Source organism: Staurois parvus, unplaced genomic scaffold (assembly GCF_062004578.1).
Source record: "Staurois parvus isolate SC_StPar_1 unplaced genomic scaffold, SC_StPar_1.0 ptg001169l, whole genome shotgun sequence".
NCBI classification, from domain to species: domain Eukaryota; kingdom Metazoa; phylum Chordata; class Amphibia; order Anura; family Ranidae; genus Staurois; species Staurois parvus.
This window is the reverse complement of record NW_028318965.1, coordinates 350,377-363,305: the sequence shown is the minus strand read 5'-3', so window position 1 is coordinate 363,305 and position 12,929 is coordinate 350,377. Positions and strand designations below refer to the sequence as shown.

The window sequence follows — 12,929 nt, the reverse complement described above, 5'->3', positions numbered from 1 at the left end:
TGCCCTTGAACTCTGTGCAATGGGCATTTGCTGAAAAACTTCTTAGTTAAAGATGGCGCAAGCACTTGCAACACACATAAAACAAATACAGATATCAATAAGGCCTAATGCCTAGTATACACAAAAAGAAAACCGGAAGAAAGTTCATCAATTATTTTTTTGTTTGCTAATGAGCATATCGAAAATGATTAGGTTACTAAAGAAACAAAAATTCTCGTACAGCACAATAAACTTCCCTTGTATGTAACTAAGTTCTAGCATGTAATCGGAAGTAATGAAATGTACATGTGACCCCTCTTCAAGCCACGCCTATTCCACATAACTATCAGCTTGGTTACAAAGGGGTTTAAATATTTATTATAAAGGCAAACTGATTTTTTTTTTTGTATTATAAAACATTTTTTTTTATTGCATATTTGTTTTTATTGCCCCTTTTTTTAATCTGGTTCATTTTTTTGTTTCTGATCATTCGCTATCTTTCTTCCTTGACTATTTACATGTGAATACTATGCTAATCATACAAAAATCATTTGTTCTGTTACCAAATGAGAAAACATTTCACTCTTGTTCCTTCGGAAACTTTTGTCTGAACTGTCGTGATCAGACATCGGAAGCTGTATAAAAACTATTAGATTATCGAACAATCACTGCAAAGCTGTTATTTACTTCCAAATTTTCTCATTGTGTATACTAGGCATTAGTCCAGTGTTAGGTAAACCAGAAACGCTGTTAACGATTGATGTATGAATTGCATTTATGATCTTTTTTTTAGATAAATGCTTACTTCTGTCTCTACATTTTCACAGATCGCTATATACTTTAACTGAACTTCTTGACACTATACTGCATTTTTATTAGTAATTATTAACTGAACCATAGCAGGGGTCCATAGACAAGACATCATACAATGCTCTGCATTTAATATAATTTCTAATTTGTTTTTGACAGCTGCAGTTTTAGATTTAAAAGTATAATTCCTGTCTTCTGTGATAATTGTGTGTTTGTTTTAGATATGATTATTAAAAATTGGATTTACTGACAGTAAAATATAATTTTTAAATGGAAAGTATGCCCTGTCTGCAAATGCGACTATAACATTTATTTTTTATTACCAGGGAAGAACTTCAAATATTAGAGTATCTATCAAGTTTATTTTTCGCAGATAATGTTAATCCTGTATCTTTGTTTTATATTGGTGAAGGAAGACAATCACAATAAATGACTTATAACCTGTTTTTCTGCATAGCAACTCAAAAAAGATAAAGGATTATGTGACGGAAGTGTAGGCAGGACAGAACACACAAAGAAGATGGTAAACACACAAAGCTTTATTGAACTATGGAAGGCACTCAATCAGGGTAGGAAGGTAGTGTCCAGGTACCCAAAAAGGGGAAGAGAGGGGAGGAGCCCAAAATAATTGTAATCCGGCCCACGATAGGGCAATCTAGGTAGCGATGGCTCGAGCACTCAGGGGGGCAGTCCAGGTAGCTACGATACTCCAGACACGTAATAGGCCATCCAAGCAAGTATTAATCCCGGCAAACAATAGGGGCTGTTCAGGTAGCACTGACCTGGGCACTCAATGGGGCAGTTCAGGTAGCAGTAATCTGGGCACACAATAGGGGCAGTTCAGGCAAGGGTAATCTGGGCACACAATAGGGGCAGTTCAGGCAAGGGTAATATGGGCACACAATAGGGGCAGTTCAGGCAAGGCTAATCTGGGCACTCACGGTAGGTAGCTTGCAGACACTCAGCAGCAGGCGGCTTCCAGGGACACTCGATCAGCAGACGGGGTAGATTTCCAGAGACAAAGCGGTCAGCAGACAGGGATCCTCGTGGGGCTCAGCTTTCTATGGACAAAGCGGTCAGCAGACAGGGACAGCTTTCCAGGGACAACATGGTCAGCAGACAGGGACAGCGTTCCAGGGACAAAGCGGTCAGCAGACAGGGGTCCTCACGGGGCTCAGCTTTCCAGGGACAACAGCAGGCTCACGGGGACTCAGCGGGGTCTTGGCTGTGGGGTCTGACCTCAGCTCGGACCCCACACAGTTTTCCAGGGACAAAGCGGTCAGCAGACAGGGTTCAGCTTTTTATGGACAACAGCAGGCTCACAGGGACTCAGCAAGATCTTGGCTGTGGGGTCTGACCTCAGCTCAGGCCTCACACAGCTTTCCAGGGACAACAGCAGGCTCAATGAGACTCAGCGGGGTCTTGGCTGTGGAGTCTGACCTCAGCTCAGACCTCACACAGCTTTCCAGGGACAAAGCGGTCAGCAGACAGGGTTCAGCTTTTCAGGGACAACAGCAGGCTCATGGGGACTCAGCGGGATCTTGGCTGTGGGGTCTGACCTCAGCTCAGACCTCACACAGCTTTCCAGGGACAAGTGGTCAGCAGACAGAGTTCAGCTTTCCAGGGACAACAGCAGGCTCACGGGACTCAGCTTTCCAGGGACAACAACAGGCTCACGGGGACTCAGCGGGGTCTTGGCTGTGGGGTCTGACCTCAGCTCAGACCTCACACAGCTTTCCAGGGGCAAGCGGTCAGCATACAGGGTTCAGCTCTCCAGGGACAACAGCAGGCTCACCGGGACTCAGCGGGGTCTTGGCTGTGGGGTCTGACCTCAGCTCAAACCTACCAACAGCTGTTCTCTCTCTCTCTCTCTCATGCAGGGACCAACACAGCGGTCAGCTTGTCAGGGACACAGCAGGCTTGCAGTGGCTCGGCAGGGTCTTGGCTGTGGGGTCTGGCCTCAGCTCAGACCCCGCACAGCACCCTGTCCCGAGCGGGGAACGAGCACACACACAAAACTGGGTCCCGCGCTGGCCTTCTTAAGCCGCCGCAGGATGCTTCCTGGTTGCCTTGGTAACGGCCGGCCCAGCATCGCATTGCCAGGTCAACGAGGCACGCCCCCTGACTCTGGCCGCGCTTTCGAGAGTGCGACCTTTGTCTCCGGCGGGTGCAGAGCGTGGGAAGCCTTGTGCCCGCGCTGCGCCCGCCGGGGGGGATGCGCAGAGACACCTCGGCGGCCTGAGCCGTGGATTCCTTGTGGGGGGCCCAAGAGGGGCTACCCGCACCACAGGGGGCGTTTCCTCCCATCCTGCACAGCCTTTGATGTAGGCTGCGCAGGAGGTGAGGAATCTGCAAGGGGGGAGGGAGGGGTGGATCAGAGGGAGCAGAGGGACAGCAGGCAAGGGGGGAGGGGGGTGGACTGTGATAGATTACAACCCCAATTTAAGAAAAATTGGGATGCTATGTAAAATCTACATAAAAACAGAGTGCAATGATTTGCAAACCCCATAAATCTATATTTTATTTGCAATAGAAAATAGAAAACATATCAAATGTTTAAACTGAGAAAATGTACCATTTTAAGAAAAGAAAAGAAAAAAAAAAGAAAATTTCAGATTCTCTGAATCTTTTTATGATATTATGTACTGTAGATGATGATATATTTAAAGTCTTTGCAATTTTATGTTGAGGAACATTATTCTGAAATTGTTCGACAATTTTTAGACAGCTTTTCACAGATTAGTGAACCTCTTCTCATCTTTTCTTCTGAGACGCTCTGACTCTCTAAGTTGCTCTTTTGATATCCAATCATATTACTGAACTGCTGCCAATTAACCTATCTATTTGCAAAAATGTTCTCCAATCTCTTCCTTCCCCAGTTTGGCTTTCTACTTCTTTAGCTAACTGCTGTGAACTTGCATGGCGATTTTCTTCAAACTTTCTCATCAGAAGACACTTCTGTCGACCGCCGAGTAACTTCCGTGGACCGCTGGGATGTCTCTGTGAAATGGTTGCAGTTCCATCTTTGTAAAATTTTTGTATCACTTTTGCTACAGTATTCTGACTGATAAGTAAGCTTTTCTGATCTTCTTGTAGCCTTCACATTTCTTGTATAAAGAAATTATTTTCTTCCTCAGGCCTTGTGACATTTCTCTTCCATGTGGTGCCGTTGCTAACAGCATGACATGGGAAGGGGTTTTCTCTGTTAAGTAACGCCCTTTTATAATCAACTGTCTGCTGGACACGTATTTGATGAATAATTAGACTCACCTGTTGTTGAATGCTTGTTAGTTAAGATTTTTTTTATCTAAAATTTAGCTTTGCTCCTAAGACTTTCATTGGGGTGTATTCATATTTACAACATAGTCTTGAATGAATTTGCTAGGAAAAATACTTTTTTTGTGTGTGAAAATTAACTAATCTTGTTTGCAATCAATGGCCTGCATTTGTGGGAGTATTTTGTAGTGTAGTGTCCCATAGAAAATGTTGATTCTGAAAGGAAAGTAAAGGTTTTGTGACAAAGCTGTTGGGGTGTACTCATTTATGCTGACCACTGTAAATTCAGCTCAATTGAAACAACTTACCATGCTGAGAATGTACTCCCTGCACGCTCCCAGCATGGTAGTCGGCGGGGATCGGTAAGCTCCCGATGCATATTTGCGATCATGTGACTGTTGTGACAGCCAATCACAGAGGTCACATGACCCAAATGCCCGTCTCTGCCTCCCTGCATTTAGAACTCTTAAAAGGCCATGAGGCGGACGGCTCTAAGGGGCTAAATATTTGATATGTTTTCTATTGTGAATAAAACATGGGTTTATGATATTTTGCTAAAATTGAATTCTGTTTTTATGTAGATTTTACACAGATTCCCAACTTTTTTGGAATTGAGGTTGTACATTGGGGCATGCTATGCAGAAGAAACCAAGTGGACATAGCCGGTCATGTATGAGGATAGCTTTAATTCAACTGCTGACTATTTGCCATGATCAAACTCCATTAAAGATCGTTATATTTTTAAAGGCATGCTTTTTTTAGGCCTTTGGTACTTCAATTGTCATAGGAAATGATTCCAGCAAGGGGTGCAGTTGGACTGAAAGGTGAATGAGAAATTGTTTTCAGCACAGTATGATGTAGATAATTTGATGGAGACGGTCAGAGTTGATGGCTCTATATGACTATATGATAGGAGTCCAAACCTATTCTTTCTGCTTAGGCCTTCTGCAGTCATTGTTTGCTACTGAACAATAGATACTACATATGGTAGTAAACCGTGCACAACAATTTATTTCAACTTCTGTGTTTTCTGTTGGCATGGAAATGCATTGTCCTCTAAACTTGGTGACCAGATGTGCTGATATGTGGTTAATTCTAAGGAAGATCTAATGAGTTCTTATCCCTGGGTGGTAGTGTCTGCATTATGGAATAGGATGAACATCATTTGGAGTGTTATTCTGAAATTACCTATCTGGAGAAGAACTCTTTACACATCAATTTTATACTTTACGAGAAAGGATAAAAATACTGGGGCTTTCTTTTGTGTTCAGCAGGACCCCATCTCATTGTTTGTCCTTGACAGCGATGATTAAAGTAAGGTAAGTCTCAAAAGGTTGGGCATCTTGCAGAGAAAGGTTATCCCATGCCAGTCTTAAATACAAGGGCGCATTGTAGTTTTCCACTGCCTGTTTTTCTTGAATCTTTGTCTTTGTGTGGTACAGTATATGTTACCTCATCTGCCATTCACAGCGCCCTATTAGTGGTGTTTCATAGGATAAAACTCATACAGCAACTTATTTGTATAGAATATAGAGCAGTCCCTTTGATGTTCCGTCACCCTTTGCGCTCTGGAGTCAGACTTGAATTGCATGGCTAACCTCTCACCTCCTAAATCTATTACAGGTCAAAGCCTGAATGATTCCTTTTATGAAATACCTGAAACCTGAGTGAGTGTGCTGGACTGTGTTAATGGTCTATGTAGCAAATAGCAGGCTTCTGATTTCTTCGGGCTATAATTGATTAGCTGGAGCAGTGGGTTTAAAGTGAAGGTTTTTATAGCCTTTCCTCTCACCTAATTATTGTGGCAATTGAAACAATATATTAACTGTTTTTTGTCATTATTTGATAATCTCAATATTCACGACTAGGGCTAGACATTAACGCTCCTATTAAATCTTGGCTCTGCTGCACTGTTCTGTTACTTTCTAAACACAGCCATTTTTTTAATTTCAGCATTACTTTTATATGTAGACAAATGTTTCAATATACTATTATTATTATTAATATTGTTATATTTTCCATGTGTAGAGGTTTTAGAAACATTTTAGTTAAAATATGCAGACGTTGTTTTCTTTGTTTATGAAAATGTAGACCTCATTAAAGGGAACATGATGGCAGTACCCATATTAAGATTCTATTAAAATAATGCAGATTAGAATCAGATTTGCATCTGAGATGACTACGCAGGCATTTTCTTCCAAGTTGTTATAGGTGATACCAAGAGCCAAGTTAAAGTAGATGTACATCCATACTGGACAATATGTAATTTGCTAAAGCACTGTGTATTATAAGCAATCACCATATTTTTTCTCCTTTATTAAAATATTACTGCTGTTCTCCTCTAGCCCCTTTGTAGCCACCTCCAGTTTATATACACTTTCTCCAGCATTGGATGCATGTGATTTCTCGGAGTGGTGACTATGCCTGTGCAATTATTATTATAATACAGTATTTATATAGCGCCAATAGTTTGCTCAGCGTGTACATTATAGTAGGAGACAGTACAGTAACAATACAATACACAAGAGGTTTGAGGGCCCTGCTCCTTGGAGCTTACAATCTAGGAGGGAGGGGAGAGTGGTACAGGAGGAAATAGCTGTGGGGGATGGAGTGGTGGGAAGAGCAGGGGAGATCAGCAATTAGGTGAGGGCTGGGTAGGCTTCTCTGAAGAGATGGGTTTTCAGGGTGCGCCTAAAGGTGAGGAGGGTAGCGGACAGTCTGATGGATTGGGGTAGTGAGTTCCAGAGGGTGGGGGAAGACCTGGAGAAGTCCTGGAGTCAGGCATGGGAGGAGGAAACCAGGGAACTGGAGAGTAGGAGGTCTTGTGAGGAGCGGAGAGTGCGTTTTGGGTGGTAGATGGATATCAGGTCGGTGATGTAGTTTGGGGCAGTGTTATGAACAGCTTTGTACGTCAATGTTAATATTTTGAATTGTATGCGTTGGGCAATCGGCATCCAGTGGAGGGATTGGCAGAGGGGGGAGGCGGATACGGAGCGTGGATGAGTCTGGCCGCAGAATTCAGGATAGACTGAAGCGGGGATAGCCTGTGTTGGGGTAGGCCAGCAAGGAGGGAGTTGCAGTAGTCAAGTCGTGATATGATAAGGGAGTGGATGAGTTGCTTTGTGGTTTCCGGAGTTAGGAACGTGCGTATTTTGGAGATGTTGCGGAGGTGGAGTCTGCATAAATTTGTCAGCGATTGGATCTGGGGCTGGAAAGACAGATTGGAGTCTAGGATGACACCTAGTACTTTGGCTTGCAGGGTGGGGCTGATGGTGGCGTTGTTGGTCGTTTTGGAAAGGTGGGGGGGGGGGGGGCGTGGGATGGGGGGAAAACTAGGAGCTCGGTTTTAGCAAGGTTTAGTTTGAGGAAGTGGAGTGACATCCAGTCTGATATGTCATTCAGAACGCTAGTGATTCGGGCGGAGACTGAGGGGGTGAGGCAAGGGGTGAAGAGATAGATTTTAGTGTCATCGGCATAGAGATGGTAGTTGAACCCGTGGGAGTGTATCAGTTGACCAAGGGAGGAGGTGTAGATGGAGAAGAGAAGGGGCCCGAGGACAGAACCTTGAGGGACCCCAACAGAGAGGGGGAGTAAGGGGGAGGTGGCAGCGTTATAGGTAAAACTGAAGGAGATAGAAAGAGAGCCAGGAGAGAGCTGAGTCTCTGAGGCCAAAAGAGTATAGTTTTTTGAGGAGGAGGGGATGGTCGACCATGTCGAAAGCTGCAGAGAGGTCGAGGAGTAATAGCACTGAGTAGTTGCCTTTGGCTTTGGCGGTTGAGTATCTGCACAGCTACTTATAATCTCAACTGGAAGTACATGTGAGAAGATGACAACACAGGATAGCAACTGGAGACAGGGGCAGGTTGTTGTCTTCCCATAACAGGAAATTACCAAACAAGGACTTTCATGGTCGGAAGATCATTTAATGAAAGCTGTAGACTTACAAAGATTGAACATTACATGAACATATTAAAGATTATATGAGATTTTGGTGATTGGGTTTTTCTCATCCGTAATGGAGAAGTATGGTGAAAGCTCTTTTGGCCATACTTCTCTTGTGGGTCACTGGAGTTTACTTATTTCTGCATTCCTGTAACCCAGATTTAGCTGACCGTGAGCTAAAGTCGGCTGTCGGCTGACATCTTTCAGTGGGTCCAGGCTCTGCAGGGATACTTACCATATTATCGGGATCCACCCATAAGCTTGATCAGCAGCTGGCTCAGGCTCTCAGCATACTGCTGAGAGCCTGAACCAGCCGCTCCTACCCCCTTCTCAGCCCAGCCCAGGGCCCCAGTGAGAATTTGAGGGACAAAGCAGACATTAGTGACTGACAGTGTGCTCAGAGCAGACCCAAGAACTGAGCATTCAGTGGTCTTTGATTGCTCAGTTCTAGAGCAGACGGGGACAGCTGCAGCTTGCATTGGTGCTGCATCTATCTAGTTGAGTATGTGTGTTTGTTTTCTTAGCACCCCACACTTCTCTTTTAACTATTGAGTAAAGAAGTAGCACTGAAAATAGTAAGGTTCACCTAGTGAAATGTACTCAAATATTGCATAATTTGTTTTGAGGAAGGTAAAAGGTCCTTCTTAAAAGAGATCAGAATGGAAATGTAGAAGCAGACACTATAAAACAACAATGCCGTAATTACAATAATGCAATTAAGATAAACAATAATAAGTGCCCATTTATTATTCTTGCATTGATCATGTGTGTTCCAAGCTGAATTGTTTTTAAAAGTGCAAGCTCCAGAACGGCCATCCTGGTGAAGTCTTGCTACATAGCTGGTCGCTGAACTAGGAAAAGCATGCAACCAATTCTGCAAATTCTATACTACCTTCTTCAATGCTTGTAACTTATTGGGTAGTGAAGCCAAGTATTAAGGATTGTAGCTGACACCTGTAAAAACACATCAGTGGTCATATTCCTGTCTCAATGGGTTCCTTTTAATCACTTATTCAGTATTTTTTGGCCATACTGTCTCAGTACTGATTATCCAAGGTTCTTTTTGTATGGGGGAAAAAGTGAGCAAATAATTAAACTGCAAATTTTTATTCCATAATGCTGATATACTCTATATAAAGCAACTTCCAAATTACACAAGCTTTATCAGGAAGGTGCTGTCTGCAGGGACTCGAGGGAATTCTGTACGCTTACTTAGTCAAAGTACTTCATTAGTTAATGCTGCGTATATGGAGCACATTTGAGTCCTAATCTCTGACTATGTACTTCTTTTGGACATCATTTTATCTATGCCAAGTGTCTTATATTTTACATTGCAGGTGCTGAAATTGGAGAACGTGCATCTGTGATAGTGTGATAATTTTTTTATTTTCATGATTATAGTGCTGTTTCTGTTTAATCCATTCATTTTGTTGTTTTTATTACCTCTAGCCGTCCTCAAAAGGTGTGCCTGTGTCCTTTCCTGCCAGCTCAACCCATTAACGTTTCCACATGTTTGTACATTGTTCAACATCCAGCCGAGGTGAGTGAGGGTATGGGAACCTGTCACACTGTTAAGTCTGATGTTCTGGGAAAAGACAGTGCAACCTCCTGCAGCTTTCTGCTCTGGCTAGATCACATGATTATTATTGGCTGTATTTTACCTATTACTGCTTTGGTGTTAAAATGATATAAAGTTATTTAAAAAGTTATTTTTCTTATGTTTAGGTTTATACGTTTTAGTAAATTCCCAGGATCTTTAAAGCTCCCTCTCCCCCCCCAGCTTATTGCTATATTAGATTAAACTATATAAACAAACTATGTTGGCTAAAAAAAACTGATCTAACAGCCCAAAATACTTGCCAAAAGCTGTGATTACCTGAAGGTCTAGGCCCCAAGTCTTCTATTTTGTACACTACAGAGAAGGAGGGTGTCTTCCTATTTGCTCTCCAGTAACAGGATCCTCTCAGGCTCCAGAAGACTGCATTATAAAGAGGTGACCAATTGGCAAAGACTGCAGGGATGGATAATCCCTGGAAGACCTGCATAAAGATTTTCTTTAACATTTAGGCTGCTGAACGGGTGGCAAGGGAGGTAGCAGGGAGTAAAATTATGTGTTCTGTATGTTCCCATGATGAGGGGGTTTTCTGTGGCCAAGATGGGCTTTTAAAGCATTGTTCACTAGAAGTAGACAAAATAGAAAAAACCCCAGGAAACCTCTAGCTGATTGTCTTTTGCGTGTGGTGTGGGTTCCTTCCTGACCCTAAAAGGGCAATCTGAAAATATCTCTGAATCAGCTGCAGTACTGTGTTTAAACATTTAACAGCATGTGTCCATGACAATCTGTTAAAATGGATAAAAGAAAATCAGAAGGAATTATAAACATATACATATATGAGAATTCTTTACCACACACCCCTGCACTCAGGCTAAACTAACTTTAGAAATACCGCATGAGAGTATACAACAAAGCAGTACATCCATTTACTCACTGAATGTAGGAATACCTAATGTACCTAGGCACTTTGTGAGTAGAAATTTCTATGTCTGATGCATGGTTCCAGGCAGTCTGCATCCATGAGAGGCCTTCTTCTACTTGTGCAAAGGAGAACAGCCTCTCTTCTCACCAGCTTCCAAACCATGTGTCTATCTTTATGTCCTTGTTTCCCTCTCTTACCAGTGCATTCAAGTCTAGTTCAGGTCAGCCTTGGAGTAAAAACCTTCAGTAAAATAGCAAGACCTTTAGAAACTCCTTTAGCATTTAAAATGTTGGTTCACTTTTCAGATCCAGATTTAACAATGACCTTAGGCTTTAAAAATGTAAGTTCACTTTTTTGACAATGTAGGCTGTGCAGTGCCAACAAGGCCATCAGTGCCCACTAAGTGTGCTTACACTTTAAACAGTGGGAGCTGTCTAAAGTTAACAGGACGTTGGTTACTCAATTATTACACAGCTAATCCTTAAAAAAAAAAAGTAAACTATTGATTTTTTTAAATATTTTGCTAACATGCAGGTACAGCCATTTAATGACCATGTTTATTCCTGTTCTAATTTCTTAATTTTCTGTATTACTTACATCCTCATACTACTTACACCCTCCCTGTGCTCTCCAGCTCCTAGTTCTAAAGGTACTTTTCACTGATAGCAACTTGGAATGTAGTAGAGACTGCTTGGCTTCCATAACATAACTTTGTCTGGGAGTTGTTGGGGGGCAATAAGATATATTTGATATATTTGTTTTAGCAGGATTTAAAATATATGTTTGTGATTAAGTTTGATTAAATGACTTATCTGAGATACTTTTTAAACCGATGTATATGAGAATCATAGGATGTTCTCCTAGCTTATAACACTTTAGCTTGAGCACTTAGTTTGCGTCTTTCAGGACAGATTTAACAGCTGCCTAGAGGATTTTGCAATTTAATCTTTTTCTTTGATAAGTGAAAGCTCACAGTAAATTGTTTTTATGGGAATGTATAAGGGCTGTTACAAGAAGTTTAATTAGCTACTGGATGCAAGACTGTCATTCCCATCATTGTCATAGTAGATCTGAACCCCATGAGTGTCTTGTCTTGTCACGCATTAGTTACTGGAAGTCACTGTCCTGATACAACCTTCTGCTTTTCTCTTGTCTGCTGGTTTTCTTCTATCACCTGAGTAAAGAATGCCATTAAATTGAGATATGGTTTGGTTTGTGTGTAAACATGTAGCACAGTATTGCAGAGATAAAGCAGCATTGGCATTAAAAAAAAAGCATGCCAACTTACATCTCTGCATATAACATCTTTCCTAAACGCATCAAGGCAACAACAGAGCTCCTGGGAGTTCTCTTTGGCTCAAAGATGGTTTTATAGAAAGCAGTCATATTGTCTTCTGCTAGATTGACACTCTGAGCCTGTGGGTAGCCTGTGCTACATGGACAATGTTGTGTCCATGTAGCACACCTGTAAATTTTCGCAGATGCAGTTCCTGGAGTCTGGTGACACCCTGGAAAGCCTGTGACACAGTGAAACAGACAGGTATAAATAACATGTAACTTTTTTTTTTTTTTTTAACAGTTGTGTTTATTGAATATGTACAGTGGTACAGCCAAATAGAGGTACACAAAACCTAGTCAAGCAGTCAGTATACGATAAGGTATACAGCATACATAAATGACCTAAAGCAGGAAAGTCCTACAAATAGTATCCCAGTGAGATTCTGTGTTTTACCCAAGCTACGACCCAAGCAAGCATGTCAAACAAGAACTCAATGTGGCCCAAAGGCCGGCACCCAGCTAGGGAAGGGGGGAGATGACGATGGTGAGGGGAATAATGCATATAAATGGTAGATGATAAAAATAAAAGTGGGGGAGGAGAGGAGGAAGGAGGAGAGAGAAAGAAGAGGGCATGGGAGGAGGATAGGCAGGACAGGTAGGAACACAGTGCTCAGGTACTACAAAAATCTTCAGAAAAATAACTGGAGACACCACAACCTAAACTGCAAGACCCAGTGCCTCCACCCACCCAGCTCAGACTTTATCAAATTTTGCTGGACAGTTTCAGCATGCTTAATTGCTGCCTTCCAGCTAGAAACCGTGGGTGAGGTCGGCAATTTCCATCTCAACAAAATTTCTCTTCTAGCGTAATAGGTTGAGAAGAAAACAAACAGCTTATTATGCTTAGTGCCTCCACAAGATCAGTACATCCCAACAGCAGTATCAGCAAGTCCATAGGAACAGAAAGGTTACTAACTGCTTTGATAGTGTCCAATACTCCAGTCCAAAGGAGACGCAGCCCCGAACAGGACCAAATCTAGTGGTCAAATGTGCCCTCAGCCAAATCACAGTGGGGGGCATGCCATTGTTCTGTCAGGATAAATTGTAGCCAGTCGCTGAAGAGTAAAGTATACTCTATGGATAAATTTCAATCGTATAAACTTATAT

The 12,929-nt window shown here is 42.3% G+C and overlaps 1 protein-coding gene across 1 annotated transcript in view; it reads left to right on the top strand.

Moving 5' to 3' along the window:
* LOC149438986 (tRNA-uridine aminocarboxypropyltransferase 2-like) overlaps nucleotides 1–12,929 on the top strand; it is a 262,161-nt gene that overhangs the window by 55,362 nt on the left and 193,870 nt on the right. The window contains exon 2 of the mRNA XM_089659604.1: nucleotides 9,457–9,547. Within this exon, the coding sequence (XP_089515730.1) occupies nucleotides 9,457–9,547 (91 nt within the window). The remainder of the gene's footprint in view (nucleotides 1–9,456; nucleotides 9,548–12,929) is intronic.